The sequence below is a fragment of the Acartia tonsa genome, chromosome 4 (genome assembly GCF_053477335.1).
Source record: "Acartia tonsa isolate MP-2025a chromosome 4, ASM5347733v1, whole genome shotgun sequence".
NCBI classification, from domain to species: Eukaryota; Metazoa; Arthropoda; class Copepoda; order Calanoida; family Acartiidae; genus Acartia; species Acartia tonsa.
Window position 1 is genome coordinate 1,568,704 of NC_137263.1, and position 17,741 is coordinate 1,586,444.

At 31.7% G+C, this 17,741-nt stretch overlaps 2 protein-coding genes across 4 annotated transcripts; one reads left to right on the forward strand and one right to left on the reverse strand.

The window, feature by feature from the left end:
• Nucleotides 1-994: 994 nt before the first annotated feature.
• On the reverse strand, nt 995-3,523 carry LOC145315628 (uncharacterized). Its single transcript, XM_080155613.1, has 4 exons — nt 3,153-3,523; nt 2,862-2,905; nt 2,159-2,356; nt 995-1,312 (listed from the first exon to the last, which is right to left on the reverse strand). Exons 1-4 carry the CDS (start codon nt 3,504-3,506, stop codon nt 1,123-1,125), a joined length of 786 nt encoding a protein of 261 aa, XP_080011739.1. The 5' UTR covers nt 3,507-3,523; the 3' UTR covers nt 995-1,122.
• Nucleotides 3,524-5,550: 2,027 nt separating this feature from the next.
• Nucleotides 5,551-16,874, forward strand: Arl5 (ADP-ribosylation factor-like 5). 3 transcript variants are annotated; one of them, XM_080155614.1, is made up of 7 exons: nt 5,551-6,017; nt 6,480-6,536; nt 7,018-7,169; nt 8,472-8,597; nt 11,095-11,204; nt 16,130-16,216; nt 16,634-16,874. In XM_080155614.1, the coding sequence occupies exons 1-6, from the start codon at nt 5,972-5,974 to the stop codon at nt 16,176-16,178; spliced, it is 540 nt and encodes a 179-aa protein (XP_080011740.1). In that variant the 5' UTR covers nt 5,551-5,971; the 3' UTR covers nt 16,179-16,216; nt 16,634-16,874. The 3 variants fall into 3 exon arrangements, with proteins under 3 accessions (XP_080011740.1, XP_080011741.1, XP_080011742.1); XM_080155615.1 differs by having other exon boundaries at nt 16,130-16,217; nt 16,631-16,819; XM_080155616.1 differs by lacking the exons at nt 11,095-11,204; nt 16,130-16,216; nt 16,634-16,874 and adding an exon at nt 10,855-10,995.
• The last annotated feature ends 867 nt before the right edge of the window (nt 16,875-17,741 follow it).

Below are 17,741 nucleotides of genomic sequence, written 5' to 3' on the forward strand. Positions count from 1 at the left end.
TTACTTATAACACATAACCTTTACGGATTTTACCAGAAACCTACCCCTCTCTTTTTTTGTAAATTTTTTGTAAGTTTTTGTAAATTTTCTGTAAAGGAGGATGTGCATAACATTGGACCAAAATTGTGCTAACTTTGGATTTAAGCTACTACAGGGCCAAAGTTCCTTTTAATATTATCGGTGACCGCCGCTCCCGCCATCGCAAAAAATTTTTTTGTTGCATTTCTCGCAAAATTAGGCAATTTGGAATCATTTGAGACCATGTTATTTTTTTCAAATTTTTTTTCCCTCACCAGCAACCCTACGGGTGGACTTAATCATTTTTCCAAATTCTCGTTTATCAAGGTATATCTGAATTTCAGTACTTCTTCTGTGCTTTTGAAGATATTGGACAGAAATCTTTTTTGGTGGGTAAGTAAAAAAAACATTGTAATAAAAAACGACAATTTACCACCACTCCCGCCATTTTCAGCCGCCGCCGCCGCCAAATTTTTTATTGCATTTCTCACCAAATCAAGCGATATGGAATCATTTGAGACCATGTTTTTTTTTGTGGCGGTGGAAAATGGCGGTGAACGGCGGTAGCAGAGGTCTCGCCTCCATTTTTAATTCAAATATTTTTTACTGAACAACCTAAGAAGTTTTTGTTCCAATATCTTTAAAAGCACAGAAGAAATACTGAATTTAAGATATACCTTGATAAACGAAAATTTGAAAAAATGACTAAGTCCCCCTGCAGGGTTGCTGGTAAGGGGGGAAAAAACTTGGCCTCAAATGATTCCAAATTGCTTAATTCGGCGAGAAATGCAATAAAATGTTTTTTTTTAACAGCGGCGGTAAACAGCGGTCACCAATAATTTTAAAAGTAACTTTGGCCCTACAGTAGCTTAAATCCGAAGTTAGCACAATTTTGGTCAAAGGGTTCTCGAGTAACCCCCCCCCCCCCTCCTCAGACCATTGTTATGCCATTGCACATCCTCCTTTTTTTGTAAATTTTTTGTAGGTAAATGTTTTGTAATTTTTTTGAAAGGTGGACGGTCAAATTAAACTAGTTATTAAATCATTTGCTCTAGAAAAAACTTTCGTATTGCATTGCAGGTCAGTCTTGAAGTAAGAATTTGACTAAGAATTTTTATTAAAAGCAAATTTTTTTATTGTAACTAGCAAAAATGTACATAAAATTATTGTGAATTTATATTTAATTAAACCTTGCTTAACTGTCTCCAGGTTACGCAACCCACCCATACAATTTATATTTCCTACTCTAACTATTCCACAGTCTTTTTCCATGGACAACAGAGATTTACACCACCTGAAATAAGGGGGGGTTAATGCAACCATCATCTCGTAATCAATGTGTAAATGGCACTTGGAATTCGAATTTCGATCTGAAATTTTGTATGTGTAATCCTTGATAGGTCTATTTTCCCTAAATCACAAAAAGTTGGAAAAGTAACGGCTCCGTTCTCTAGTTATTTTTTGGCTATTTTCAAGGCAAATCCATCACGAAACCTATCTCCACAGAACACTTTTTGCCTCTCCAAAACGTTTTCAAACGGTTCTAGCCGGTAGTTACTGGTACTAGAAATCTAAAAAAAATGTTGTTTTTTTTTAATCATTTCACATGATGTAAAGCAAAAATATGTTTCAAATAGTTGATTCCTACGTAATGTATGACAGATTTGCCCTAAAAATAGCCAAAAAAAAAAACGGCTAAACGGCTGAGCCGTTAACCATTACTTTTTCAATTTTTTTTGATTTAGGGAAAATGGACCTACCAAGGATTACTCATGCAAAATTCCAAATCGAAATTAGAATTTTAAGTGCCATTTACAAATGATTACGAGATGGTTGCATTAACCCCCCCCCCCCCCCCCCTTATATTGATAATCATTAAAAGAGGTTAATACTTGTGCTGTATTTTGTGGAGTAGCATGAGGATATGTTATCTATAGCTAACACATCCTATTTTCCATTGTCCACAAATTAACTTTACAATGAGTACCTACTTAATAATAGATACCCACTTTTTAAAGAGCAATTATATATTTTAAGTAATGCAAAATTTAAATTATTTTTTGTTGTTTTGACAGATTTTCATTTAATAAATATGAAACAAGCCCTAGTTAAGTGTTTTATTAAAAAAATAGTTACTTGCCTTTTATCGCGAACAAATTCTCGAAAGGTGAAACGATTCTGCTTAGCCATCCTACGAACCAATTTCCTTACGCCCTGCGCGTCCTCTAAAGCATCGACTCCAACCTTCTCCAGCATGTCACTGAGCGAATAAGGAGGGTTGTATATTTCCCGGCTTGGTATGAGACTATCAGAGAATCCAAAAATTGCCTCTTCTACTCTGTTTAATTAATGCATATGGAAACATTATAGTATGAATTTCAATGGAGTAAAAATTTTGTAGTACCATAAAGGGGGAGCAGGATGAGACAAACAAAACCTAAAACATAAAGGAAATCAACCAAAAAAAGCGTTCAAGCATTGAAATAATTTGGTATGACAGTTGCTTATAAAATGTTACAAGGTACCTACAATGTAGAACTGTGAATAAGAAGTGGTAGACCCAACACTGGTAACGTAAACTGCCTATTAAAGCCCAATCTTTTTTTTTAAAAGCAAATTAGACGATTGTAATTCATTTAAGACAGAATTATTTTTTGCTCTAATTCATCTTTGGTTCAGTTACTTTGTGTTTTAGGTTTAAAATGTGTCTCATTAGCCTCCCTCTTAAAAATAGGATTAACTCTGATGAAACTAAATGAATGTATTGGCTATATGATATCTATACTGTTTTTTTAAACAAAAAAGGTTTCCATAGCTTACAATGTTCTACATATGCTAAACACCTGCTCCATTTTACACCGTATTCAATAAAGTTCCGCAAAAGTACCTGAAAATCAAAAAAAGTAAACTATGAATATGATAAAAACTTTTCAAAATTTAAAGTTGAGCATTTCTCATTACCTTTGTCCAAATTACAAAAAGATAAATGATGCATAAAATTGCAATAAAACAAATCCTTAGGCAAGTTGACTATGTAGTTAACATACTTCCATGAAAATTTTATTTATTATAATTATTTTCTAATTGTTGAAAAGGTATACACCAATATATGCCTTTTTTCAATATATTTTTACCTTTGCATCAAATTTGAAACAGTTATGCGCTACTAACACAACAGGAACATTATACACGTCCTCAATCCAGTCCAGAAAAGATTCCAGACCTTCCTTCATATCCATTCCGTCCACTCTGTTACCGTTTAGATAAAGATATTCACATCCAATTAAAGAAGGTTTCTTAGTAAATCCATTAACTCTGGAAGCACCGATTTTTATATCTTTATTTGGATGGTAAATCCTATCATAAGTCAAGTCTTTATCATAGCTGTCCACAGCTCCAATATTTATAATGTCAGGCAAATATCGTTTACTTAAAAGCCCAGTTGTTTCAAGGTCAAAGAAAACAATGGGAATATTCCGAGAGGGCATTATAAATTTTGTCTGAAAATAAATAATCAAATGCAATGTAGTATTGTAGTTAAGTAATGTAGACCTCGTCATTTGAAATGGAAATTGGGGTATACATGAGGAGGGGGGAACGTTTTAGTCATATTCATCAGGAAAATATTATTTTTTTCATCCCGATCCCCCCCCCTACCCACCACAAAGCAATTTTAATATATTACTTAAGACAAACAAACAAAATTGTTGAAGTGAAAAATAGACTTACTTAATAATAATACTAATGACGAATCAACTAGTAATTGAAAAGTGGATCAAAAATCTACTAAAAGATTCAAAATGCAAAGAGACATATATTTCAAAATTTTTATTTTTTAACATCTTAATTAGAACTGATGATTTATTATTAACTAGCGGCTTCGCCCCTAGCCTCTAGGGGCTTCGCCCTATATAGTTTTGGGAAGTCAACCCTCCTTAATAGAAATATTCAAAAAAATTTTCTTTGTTTAATTACTCTGTGGTAAAATTAAACCCAGGTTGTGCACTTTATGCACAAAAATTTTAATTTGTACAAATTAAACCCAGGTTGTTTGCCGTATACACAAAAATTTCAATTCGTAAAAATTAGACCTAGGTTGTTCGCATACACAAAAATTAAAATTAAAAAAAAAAATATTTTGATTTTTTTTTTCGGGGGGGGGGGATTCATGGTGGCTTCGCCCCATGTTGCAGTGGGGTTCCCCCACCCCAATTACTGGTTTTTGTTTAAAAAAAATTAAAAAAAAAAAATTTTGGAAGTGGGGATTTATTTTTTATTTTTGGGGGGGGTTGGGGTGTCACACCCCCCAAGTAAATAGCTTAAAACCACCAGAGAACCAGTAGGTATATTCCTAGAAGGGTAGAGCCCAATTTGATCAGCAGTTACTGAGATTTTACAAAAAAAGTAAAAAAAAATTTTGGGGGTTGGTTTTTTTTTATTTTTGGGGGGGTTGGGGGTGTCCCAACCCCCAAGAAAATAGCCTAAAACCACCACAGGACCAGTAGGTATATTCCCTGAAGAGTAGAATCCGATCGGATTAGTGGTTACCGAGATCTTAAGGGACAGACAGACAGACGGACAGACGGTCAGACGGACAGACATCAAGCTACTTTGTATTATAGATATGTGAAACAATTGTTTTCCAAGAATATTAAGAGAAAAAAATAAGTTGTGTTTTTATCTTTAGAACAATTAGAAATTCCTTTTAAATCAAGATTAGCTATATAAAAATAACAAAAATTCATGGTCACTAAAAAAGATGTTTACTTTGATATAAAGCAAAAAAATTGTTATATAATAAAGTACACTCTTTCGCCTGAGGCAAATAGTCTTAATAATAGACAAAAAACCAGTCCTAATGCGTAGTAAGAAACCACAAAGCGAAGTGAAATTAAAATTTCCTCGACGCGATTTTGTCTGCTACGAAGTTGAATTCTTTTGTTTACATCTGAAACCGGTTTCACGTTCTATTACGTAATCGTTCCCTTCTTCCACAGATTAATAAAAATATAGAAAATAAATTATGTTCCAAAATAATCAAAATCTTAAAAACAATGTTTTGGGTCTTTTTTCACAAAAATCATAAAAAATACATATTTAAAAAAATATTTATACTATCTAATTTTTTGTCTATGATACTATAAAAACTAGTTTTTAAAATAAATAGTAATTTCTATGGTTTTTAATATTAAGGTAATATATAAATAAACATTATTTACTAATATATTTAAATCTAACAGCAATTTAATTCGAATTTTTTTTTAAAATTAAAGACTAACTTTAATTATTTAATTTTCGGCGGAGTAATATTTTTGTTTCTATCTTAAGCAGCGTTGCCATATTTTGTACAATATTTGATTCTAAAAAAAAAAATTTTGAGATTGATATTTTGGCTTTGTGGCGTGCTTTTCTATTTTAACAGATAATTGAATTTTTTTATGAATTAATTCAAATTTTGAAAAATTAGATTCTGGCAACTTGGTCTCTTCTCCTTAGCAAAGTACGTACGCACATCTTCATTGGCTTATGTTAAAATTTTTTTGTGACAATTTTCCCCACAATGAAACACATAATTTGTTGGTATTTTTTCACCCTTTGTCGTAAAAAATGACTACTTAAACGTTATGTTAAGAAAATAAAGATAATTCTATTGATTCGTAAAGTTTATGAACAAAATAAGTTTTAATTTAGCCATTTTTAATAAGGGGATAAATAGTAGAGAAAAATTTTCCTATTTCTCTGTTCAGAGTTGAAACAGCTGACTGCATTACTAAAGACAGAACAACAGAAAAGGTTGAAGGTTACGCACGTCTCTCTCTCTCTACAAACAAATGTCATCAGAATATTTGTGACTCAAAGTTTTTATTATTTTATATAAGTGATTTTTATTTTTGTATAAGTTTGCACGCATGTTATTTTAAGTTTAATAAGTGATTTAAAATAAAGTATAAAAATGGGGCTGATTTTGGCCAAACTTTGGAATTTGTTTGGAAACGAAGGTAAAAATAAATTTTTTGTTCGGCATTTATATTCTTTTTACTAGTAGGTAAGCTACTATCTGTACGTCTGTTAGAAACGTGAGTTATTTGGCTGCTATTTAATACAGGCTCTTTGTATTTCTTGTTAAGATTCAAAAAAATTTTAAAGTCTGATTACCAATTCAACGAAATTTCATGATTTATTAGCAATACCTTCCTGATTTTTTACTGTCCTGTCCTAAAATTTTGAGCTGGCCAAAACCATTCAAAGACTTAAATCTATAAATTAAATAGCCCAAGATCACCCCGGAACCGATGAGAAGCTTTCTTGAAATGGAGAACTCTTAATTGGTTCATTATCTTTCGAGTACTTAAGCTACAGACAAAAAAAAATATCTTGCGAATGTAATTGTCCCTGATTTATCTAGATGGATTTGTCTGGTAAAATTTGTTTTCTCTAATATTTATATTTGTTTTTTTTAGAACATAAGATTTGTATGGTTGGTTTAGACAATGCCGGGAAAACTACAATTTTATATCAGGAAAGTTTACATATTTGCAACACATTTTGTTTGGTTCATTCCCATCTTTTATTCCTTTGGGCAAAAAATATTTCTTCCTTGCCATAGTGTTAATTAGAATAATACTTTCATACTTATTATAGCTATATATTTCAATCGTTTAATGTAAGTTTGGAAATGGGTGTGTTGTTAAAGTTCCTATTTTAGTTCATCAAAGTGTAGAAAAGTAGGACATATGCCAAACTCGTCAAGACTAGGTTAAAAATTAATCAGAGATTTGGCACTTGTTGGTAATCTTGGACTATACATTACATATTATCAGACAGTGACTTCCCTCGAAATGGTTTGTCAAGCATACAACCCCTCCCCTTTTATGTAATATTTTGAAAATTTTGAATCAGCTGCGAGTTATACTTCATGAGAGTATATGAAAATCAGGTGAAACTTCCAAAATAATGCAACGATTAACATAAGTATGAAATGTAAACTTGAACCCCGTTAGTTTCTAATGAACGAGGTGGTGCACACCTCCCCAACCATCGGCAGCAACGTGGAGGAGGTGGTGTGGAACAATATTCACTTCATCATGTGGGACCTGGGAGGACAGGAGTCATTGAGGACATCATGGAATACATACTACAGCAATACAGAGGTACATACATTATCTCAAAAAACCATAAAATTTCGCAAGTAAATTCCAACAAATCTTCCAAGTTTTTTTTTGGAAGAAGTAGAGGGATTCCAATTCAGGTCTAAATCTGTGTCATAACGCTAGACGTTAAAATCGTTCTTATATTTTATGTTTGTAATTTATATAAGAGATTTTTAAATTCTTCCGAATGAAAAAGAATCTGTTATCTGTAATGCAGCAGATAAAGTTCTTATCCAACTGAAGCGATATTGAGAATTTTTTTATTTTTCTTATTAAATGCGAACAATACATTAACCAGATTTATTTCTGTTAATTTAACGTATACTTAGTATTCTTTTTTTATATTGTTGTTTGTTTTACGATTCGTCTTAAATACCTTAATTTTTTAGTTTATCATCATGGTGGTAGATAGTACAGATAGAGAGAGGATATCATTGAACAAGGAGGAGCTTCACAAAATTATATTATTTAGTTTATCATCATGGTGGTAGATAGTACAGATAGAGAGAGGATATCATTGAATAAGGAGGAGCTTCACAAAATTATATTATTTAGTTTATCATCATGGTGGTAGATAGTACAGATAGAGAGAGGATATCATTGAATAAGGAGGAGCTTCACAAAATTATATTATTTAGTTTATCATCATGGTGGTAGATAGTACAGACAGAGAGAGGATATCATTGAATAAGGAGGAGCTTCACAAAATTATATTATTTAGTTTATCATCATGGTGGTAGATAGTACAGATAGAGAGAGGATATCATTGAACAAGGAGGAGCTTCACAAAATTATATTATTTAGTTTATCATCATGGTGGTAGATAGTACAGATAGAGAGAGGATATCATTGAATAAGGAGAAGCTTCACAAAATTATATTATTTAGTTGATCATCATGGTAGTGGATAGTACAGATAGAGAGAGGATATCATTGAATAAGGAGGAGCTTCACAAAATTATATTATTTAGTTTATCATCATGGTGGTAGATAGTACAGATAGAGAGAGGATATCATTGAATAAGGAGGAGCTTCACAAAATTATATTATTTAGTTTAACATCATGGTGGTAGATAGTACAGATAGAGAGAGGATATCATTGAATAAGGAGGAGCTTCACAAAATTATATTATTTAGTTTATCATCATGGTGGTAGATAGTACAGACAGAGAGAGGATATCATTGAATAAGGAGGAGCTTCACAAAATTATATTATTTAGTTTAACATCATGGTGGTGGATAGTACAGATAGAGAGAGGATATCATTGAATAAGGAGGAGCTTCACAAAATTATATTATTTAGTTTATCATCATGGTGGTGGATAGTACAGATAGAGAGAGGATATCATTGAATAAGGAGGAGCTTCACAAAATGTTGGAGAGTGATGAACTGAACAAAGCAGCAGTACTTGTATTTGCCAATAAACAGGTAAAATATTATAGTATGGCTGCGAAACCGATTAACATCTGCTGATTTAGAACCGATTCCCAGTCATACTGAAAAATTAGGAATAGCATCGAATTACAGACAATTTTCCATAATTAAAAATAAAGATCATGAAATTAATATCATTTTTTGCCCGGTCCTTAGGCACCTCAGGGTTAACAAAACTGATTTTATTTTAATTTTTCATTTTAATTTCCGCGGAAAGTTGTCTTTAATTAGATGCTATGAATAGATATTCTCTATATCGATAACTTGTCAATTTGGGGAAATGGGATGTTTAACTAGTAACTATTAGGTATGGTTTTATTAAGTTAACATTTTCAAATATGTTCGCATTCGTATTTTCCAGTTTTCGTCTAATTATATGAAATAAGTATTACTTGAATAGGACAATAGGCAATAAATTAAGTTTTAACTTAGTTCTTGTATATCTAGTTGTAAATACACACATACAAAAGATGACTTAAAATTATTAAAATCGTATTATTTCTAACTTTTCATAAACTTAAGATTCTCTATCCAGATAAATCTTGATGATATAAGTTATAACTTCACAATGTGCAAAATATTAAAGTAGAAAATACATTTAGAGACATAATTTAATTCACACATTCCACTTTATTATGCATATGAACACAGGGATTGATGTACATCCCCAATGATGATACACAAAATTAATCTTTCTGTAGATTTTCTTGGAAGTGTTTGAAACGTTTGGACATTCAACTAAATTAACTAACTAATCAAAATTCAATAAAAGTCCCTACCGTATAAGAAAACGTTATCTTAAGACTTTGGAGACTAGTGTTATAAACAGCCCAGTGTCCCCTTCCTTCCTGATATTAACATTAGTTACTGCATTTATTTATCTAAACAAACATGGACAATTATGTCAACAAGTAGCGTAGCAACAACAAGGGACTGGGGGGTTCCTTGCTTACATTTTATTACAAATTTTGAGTGACAGATAGATACACGGACATGTTATTATTAAGTAGAAAAATTTAGATAAAATATGAATGTATATATTTGTTAATTTTTTTCGCTGATTATACAAAATGAAATAAAATAATTTTTGCTGATATAACATAAACTCCCTTTTCTAAACAAAGCAAATATAGAAATTCAAACAGCAACTTCTTTACAAATATCATGTCTATTTGTAAATGATTTAAATAAATAGTTAGTAATTTCAAATATTCTACATATATTCTGTAAAGTTCTGACACAACAAGTTTAAATGTTCGTTTAATTAACCGTCCTATTTGAGAGCTTCACTTTTATTAGATGTTGTCATCCTTGTTGATTTATTAACTTGAAAAGATTACATAACACAACTCAAAGATAATTTTCTTTCTTTCATGGAATGTCTTAAAAATGCATCAAATATTTTTAATGGCGAAACTACTCTATAGTTCACTTTGTGTATCCATCAGTCAGTCCGTAACGCTATTGGGGAAATGTGATTTTCTCTACTGCTATTTAAGATAGACATCTGGAATTTTGGGTAAAGATTCCTATTTATACATTGTTTTGTCAGTCAGTCTGTCGGTCATGTTATAAATGCAATTTGTATAAGATTTTGCTTAGTTGTGAGAACATACATCTGCACTATAACTTACTTTGTCCGTTTGTCCATTTCATGATATTTATGTGCTTTGCTACTTGTGGATGTTGTCATCTTTGTTACGTATTAAGTACAAATGTATAATTTTCTCTGCAAAAGATAACACTTACATAATTACTATTTCTAATTATTTATTTATATAACTTTTAGAAAGAGAGTAGAATTTTATCTTTATTTTTATATAAAATTAGCAAATTTAATTGGCGATATGTTATGCATTTGATTTTTAGGGCTTTATTTAGCGCAGCAACGATCCAAAATATATAAGAATAATCGATATATTATTACTTGAATGTTGCACCAGGTTTTCGTGTATTCTAATAAAGTGATTCTCGCAGGGGGTTAAATTAACGATATGCTCCCCCCCTCCCTATCCAACCCCTTTACCCCATCCCGTCCCCTCCTACTGGATGAACAAATTGACCTATAAATATCTATTAGCAAGCTAAATAGGCGACAAATTTTCCCTGTCAATATATCCACGTATATCCTATATACATTGTTTTATCTCATCCCTGATACATGATTTCAGGACGTATCTGGTTGTATGTCCGCGACAGAAATATCGCGGCAGTTGAACCTGCAGAATCTCATCCATATACATTATTTTAGGATGTTTCTGGTTGTATGTCCGCGACAGAAATCTCGCGGCAGTTGAACCTGCAGAATCTCATCTATATACATTATTTCAGGATGTTTCTGGTTGTATGTCCGCGACAGAAATCTCGCGGCAGTTGAACCTGCAGAATCTCATCTATATACATTATTTCAGGATGTTTCTGGGTGTATGTCCGCGACAGAAATCTCGCCGCAGTTGAACCTGCAGAATCTCATCCCTATACATTATTTCAGGACGTTTCTGGTTGTATGTCCGCGACAGAAATCTCGCGGCAGTTGAACCTGCAGAATATTAGGAAACATAAATGGCAGATACAGTCCTGTTGTGGCCTCACTGGAGAAGGGTAAGTCAAATATATTTTTTCATTTGAGTATTTAAGGACACTGGAGCTTGAATTAAGCTTGGGTAGTAGCGGCTTCACACATATAGGTTTCCAGGTTACTTGAAGGAAGGGAAGTGGGAGTGAGACTGAGGTGGTAAGTCGACCCTCCACTTTTTTTTTTTTTTTTTTAAACCAAAAAAATACTTGGGGGGTATTTTACTGGGGCGATTTCTCTTGGGAGGATGGAGAACTATATCGGCCTAGCAATATGCAAGGCTATACTTATATAAACTTTATTTAGCACAATAACAACAATAGACAACCAAGACATCTGCCTTACTTAGGCCAGGTTTAAGTAAGCAATGGGTTTACAAGTAGCTATGCAATTAAATATTTAATCAAACTATTTTTTGTGTTATTATACATATTTCTTTTCACGAGAACATTGAAGTCAACACAATATTTACCTAATGGACGCAAAAGATATCTTTTTTTTTTGATGTCACATTTAACTTTTCTGGATTAGAGCTTAAAGTTTATTAATTCATACTTTTGAGCGCATTAGGTATAAATTCTGGATACTAGCAATGATTTAATGTAGACATTGTCATGAAAAAGTTATTTGCATACATCATAAGTTTTAGCAAATATAGTAAAAATTCCTAACATTGTAAATGTCAAAAATTGCAATATTTTTAGATTCTAATCTATGTCTAATGTATTTGAGTACGTGTGTGGGCGATTAGCGGTTTCAAAATGTGCTTTTGACCAAGCATATTGGGATTGGATAATGGACGATAGAAAGCATATGTTAGATTTTGATAAATCTGATGTTTAGTGTCCCAGGAATGTAGGCCGGGGACAATTGGAAAGATTATTACACGAGTCCCCAAAGTTTTAAATTGACGTTTTCTTTTCGTTTGCTTAACAACTTTTGGGACTTTTATGGAATTTTGATTGGTTGGTTTATTTATTTGATTGTCCAAACGTTTCAACGACAAATTGTAATCTATAGAAGAAGTAATTTTGTGTATCACCATTCTGGATGTACATCAATTTATTGGCCATTGTCTTATCCCTTTAGATACCGGATATTTAGTATTTTATTCACTTGACGACTACAGAATTTTGGGGATTTCCAAAATCTTTGTTTACCAATTAGAATGCTTATCCGTTTTTCTCTGATTTTTGGCCATTGAATTTGGTTCATGTGATGTGTCATTGAGTTTATTTGTTTGTTTTTAAAAGCGAAGCTTTTCTAGGATTAGGGTCCGTACGTACGTCTGTAACGGATAGCTTATTTCTTTAATTTAGGCAGGTTAGAATTGTCCTATCGATTTCAAACTTTGCACGTTGATTCCTGTAGTAGTTAGGTACGATTTAGAAAGCGTAGCAACTCTATAATCATTAACAGAATGTCCGTACGTCATTTTTTAACATGTTGATATTTTTACTTTTTTAACAACTAATTTTTATGTGATCTAATTATCCGATTGATCTGATTTTTGGTATACCGGTTCCTGGGACAACAAAGTAAAATATTACAAGCTAAGTAACTCTTATAATCAAGTCCTAAAAATGTAAGTAGGTCCATAAACATTATCCTGTATCAAGCAGTTTTTCAACAAATTTCCTTACAATTTTGCTTCGACTCTCTTACATTTATATTCTGATTATTCATTTCTGACTAAATAGCTAAATCAAACATATTTTTGATTTTTTAAACCTAACATTTTTTGGGGGGGTGAAGGAAGAAAAGAACATTAAAATACTTTTATATTTTGGATTCTCCCTCTTTGAAGCCTATAGTTATTTCAAATATATATTTTATTATTGCTGCTGCACTACTTAAAACATTTATTCTCTTGTATGTACGTGCTTCAATGTAAACAATTGTAATTGATGTCGTAACTTTAGGTTGCTAACATTGAACTCATCTAATGGTCAGTTCTTTTATCCAGTAGGAGTGAAGGGGATGGGTTAAAGGGATTGGATTGGGGGTATCGTTATTTTAGCCCGCTCTGAGTTTCACTTTCCTAGAGAACATGAAAATCTGGTGTAACATCCAATCAATGATAAATCCAGTACAACTGTAAGCATTTTAGAATCAGGAAATGAGATTGTTTTCAATGAGTGTGTCTATTTACTTTATATAATTAGGGAATAGCTTTTCGTCAAGAAGGGATCTAAAGGGATAAGACAATGGCCAATAAATTAATGTACATCCTCAATGTTAACACACAAAATTACCCCTTCTGTAGATTAGAATTAGTGGTTGAAACGTTTGGACACTCAACCAACCAGAATTAATATGGTCCCCAAGGTTGTTGGCTAGGCTTTGATTCTCTATTAAACATATTCAGCTTTTAATCGACATTTACAAGTACTCAGACAGACGTTCTAGTAACGATTATAGAGTTGCTACGCTTCCTAAATAGAACCTTAAATCATCACAAAATCAATAGGACAATTCTAACATTCTATAAAAGCGAACCATTACGGACGGACAGACAATAATTATATAGAAGCTTCGCTTTTAAATATACATAAAAGCGAACTCTTATAAATTCAGTACATGTATCGAATTGCGTTTAAAAGACACTTGCATATCACGTAAAGAATATATTTTAATTATCGCAGCGATTCTATACTATGCTTTTGTCTGTGCGTCCTTCTTAAAGTTGGTAAATATATTAAAGAATGGCTGACATAAGACTATGGATGATAAATTGACCTCCTCACACACAATGAGGAAAAACAAAATAATCCCTTGTGTAGGTTTTAATTATTGTCGGAAAAAGTTTAAGAACTTCTAGTTTATATAAACCAATCATGGTATAATAAAAGTACCCAAAGTTTTCAAGCCAACTAATGTGCTCTATAATATTCCAATAACCCCTCCCTCCCTGCATATTTATTAAATTGACAATATTTTTTTAATTTTAATAAATTTTATAAAAATAAAAACATCAAATCCGTGATAAGTAGATAAATATTGGATAAAATGTGAACAAAATATTATTTTGTACGACTTCAGATATTAGTTAGGAAAAGTTTGATAATAAAAGATTAAATATGTTTGTAGCTACTCTAATTTAATTTGAATTGAACATTTTTATTTAAATTTAAATCAAGGGAGGGAGTGGACATTGGGCTGCTTATAACACTAGTTCACTAAGTTTTATAATAACGTATTCTTATTTCGTTGGCTTAATAACTTCGGGGGCTTCTATTGAATTTAGTTGGTTTGGTTTATTATGTAGAATATCCAATGATTGTAATCTACAGAAGGGTTATTTTTGTATAACATCGTTTTTCAGTTATTCTAAATTGTCCATTTTCTGATTCTTTTATACTTGTTATAGAGCTTATTATTGCTGCGCTTTTTCATATATTTTTCTAAAACTTTATTTGTGCTTTTTTGGATATTGTCATCCTTGTTATAAAATCTCTGCTAAGAGTTTTATTTTTTTACAAAAACTTCTCTCATAATTTTATTTTATGGAATATTATTAGGGTAAGTACGTTAATATGCCGTTGTCGCACCCATATCCTCACCTCTATCAAGAATTTATTATTACTTGGATCTTACACCAGATTTTCATGTTTTCTTAAAAAGTAAACGTTGTAGCGGGCAAAAATAACGATACCGTACATCCATCCCCTTTACCCCATCCTTTTTCCTACTACTTGATAAATGAACTGACCAATAAATGACAGAGAAATAGCAACCAATTGACGATAATTTTTCTCTCGTTATAATATCCAAGTATAATCTACATCCATTGTTAGAATCTTATCTCACACCGTGTCATAGCGGATGACGTTAAAAAATATACAAAACATGCTGTTGAATTGTCATAAAAGCGATGTTAATGATAAGAATAGGAAGAGTGCTTTGGCCAAAAAACAGGTGCAAATGAACCATTCAAAGTTAGGACTTATAATAAAAGGTGTTGCAATCAAAGTTTGGTTGTATGACACTTAAATAAAAAAGCTAAATCAGAAATCTTAAGGGATAAGACAATGGTCGACAATAATTTTATAAAAGATAAAAGTTGATAATTTACTTTAAAATCAACTAATCAAGATTCGTGAAAAGTACAAAAGTTCAACGAACAAGATACCGTGGCAACAAAACTTTGGGTATCAGTGTAATTTACAGTCCAATGTCCACCCACCCTCCTCTCTCTCTTTCATTCCTGATATTCATTAATGCTAGGTTAGGTTTAGTAAAGATAAGGGTTAATATTATACAGTGGTAATATGGGGGGGGGGGGGTCTTTGGTAAGTTTGTTGTCATAAGGAATTCTGCCTATTTTTTCTCTCTCACTCTCACTTTTTTGGCGTTTTAATTGAGATAGAGTTGAGGATTTTTCTAATTAAGGATTTATTAATAACTAGCGGCTGCGCTCCAAGCATCTAGGAGCTCTGTATTCGAGGGAGCAAGGAAAGGAAGAAAATAGCTTAAAACCATCCAGGCTTAAGAAGCTTCCATTAAATTGAGAACTCAATAGGTTCAGCAGTTAACGAAATTTTTAGTTATAGATAAAAAATTTAGACGTTTTAGTATTGTCCTATCTAATTAAAACTCATCCTGAAGATTCCTGTACAATTTAGTTAGCGTAGCAGCTCTATAATCGTTACCAGAAAGTATTTGGGTCCATTTTAAAAATGCTGATTTAGCCTACCGTGCAGTGTGATTTTAGAACTTGCCTTTTATGGATGTTGTCATCCTTGTTATATATTAATGAATTTATTAACACTTGGGTACTTACACCTGATTTTCATCTTATATAATAAAGTGAAACTGGAAGCGGGCTTAAATATCGATTACCCCCCCTCCCCTTTTTTACCCATTTCTCCCATCGTACTGGAAGAACAAACTTTCCAATAAATGATATCCATGTATAATTTATATCCATTAACTATCATATATGTTTCAGGTTGTACCAGGGGTTGGAATGGATTGCCAGCAACATCAAGTCTCGGTGATTCAACCATCCAAACCTGCAATGCTGCACAGTAACCAGGCAGGGAAGGGACACTGGACTGTAAATTAATTAACACTTGTACCAGGGAGATGGGTGACAATAAGCTGTTAATGACACTGAACCCAAAGTTTATAATAAGGTTTTTATCATCACTGGCTCAACAACTTTGAGGAATTATATTGTCTTTGATTGGTTCTTTCATTAATTTGAGTGTCCAGACGTTTCAACCAATATTTGCAATTTACAGAAGAGATTATTATGGGATGTACATCAAGAGGGCTGGAAATTTTAACTCTTTAGCGTAAACATTGTCATATCTTTGGACTAAGAGGATAGGTTATTAGGGATAAAAATCATTATTGTATGAACTAATGATTTAAATCTTATGAAGGTGTTATCTTGTTCATCATTATTGGGATGTAAATCAATTTGTTGTCCATTGTCTTATCCCTTCAGATCCCAGACAGTAACCAATCAATATACATACCACCACCTACCAACACGATTAGAATTCCATTAAATTCAGAAAATACACAAATTGTTACAAAATAAATCTGCTAAAATTGACACATGAAGTGATTTTAAAATGATTACTTGACTGTGATTGGTCGAAAAGTATGTGCACAGTTTGAGAAAGAAAAATATCAAGAAATATAAAGGTGATAGCCAAATATTCTTTGGCTTAATACAAAAGAAACAATACTTTAAAAGTGAAAGATCATATTTTAATTAAGTTTACTTATTAATTGTAAATTAATTAAACCCGGTACAAAGTTCTTATAAATCATGAACTTAATATATTTTAAAAGATTATAAACTTATATTTGATAAAAAGTGGTTAGCTATAGTTTACATTGCGTAATATATAAAACAGTTTTTTTTAAGCATAAAAAGTTTGTGATACACTTTACCATATTTTTTCATCATTGTTGACTAAATCATCGTGATTTCATAATTATAAATCTAAACCTTTCATTTTACATTGAAATATTAGTGAATATTGTATCATTTATGGTAGTTTTATCGTATGTAGGTATTTTATTAATTGTAGTAGCGGTTTTTTTAATTGCATGTTTAAAGTATGGAATTATTTATAGAATAGATTTTTATTTTATTTTATTGCCATATTTTTCTACTTAGGCTCTAAACACAAGTTACACAAATTTTGCCAAATGTTTAGTATAAAGAAGGAGGGAGGGATTATTGGACTGTAAATTACACTCGTACTCAAAGTTTAATAACCATCTAATCATAAAATTTTTTGTTACCTTTATTCAATTTTAATGGACTGTTCCAAAATTTGTTTCCAATAATCTTGATCTAAAGAAGTAGTTATTGGGGACCAAATAGTTATAGATTATCGTTCATTTTCATATTCTCTAAGCTTTCTTAATTACAAGATTTTAAGTTCCCACTCTTAATTTGTATATAAAAACAAATATTTTAATTAAAAAAAAACTTTGTCCTGGTGAAGTTTGCTAAATCAACCTTCGGGTTTAGTAGTCTTTAATTAAATTTATTTAGAATATCAAAAATAAACAAGTTTGGGCATTTATGTCGGCCA

Coding starts and splice junctions, on each gene's coding strand:
- Arl5 (XM_080155614.1), top strand. CDS start 5,972: ATGGGGCTGATTTTGGCCAAACTTTGGAATTTGTTTGGAAACGAAG. Junction 6,537..7,017: donor GAAAACTACAATTTTATATC/AGGAAAGTTTAC, acceptor TTGAACCCCGTT/AGTTTCTAATGAACGAGGTG. Junction 11,205..16,129: donor TGTGGCCTCACTGGAGAAGG/GTAAGTCAAATA, acceptor TATATGTTTCAG/GTTGTACCAGGGGTTGGAAT.
- LOC145315628 (XM_080155613.1), bottom strand. CDS start 3,506: ATGCCCTCTCGGAATATTCCCATTGTTTTCTTTGACCTTGAAACAACT. Junction 2,906..3,152: donor GTTTCAAATTTGATGCAAAG/GTAAAAATATAT, acceptor TTTGATTTTCAG/GTACTTTTGCGGAACTTTAT. Junction 1,313..2,158: donor GAATTTGTTCGCGATAAAAG/GCAAGTAACTAT, acceptor CCCTTATTTCAG/GTGGTGTAAATCTCTGTTGT.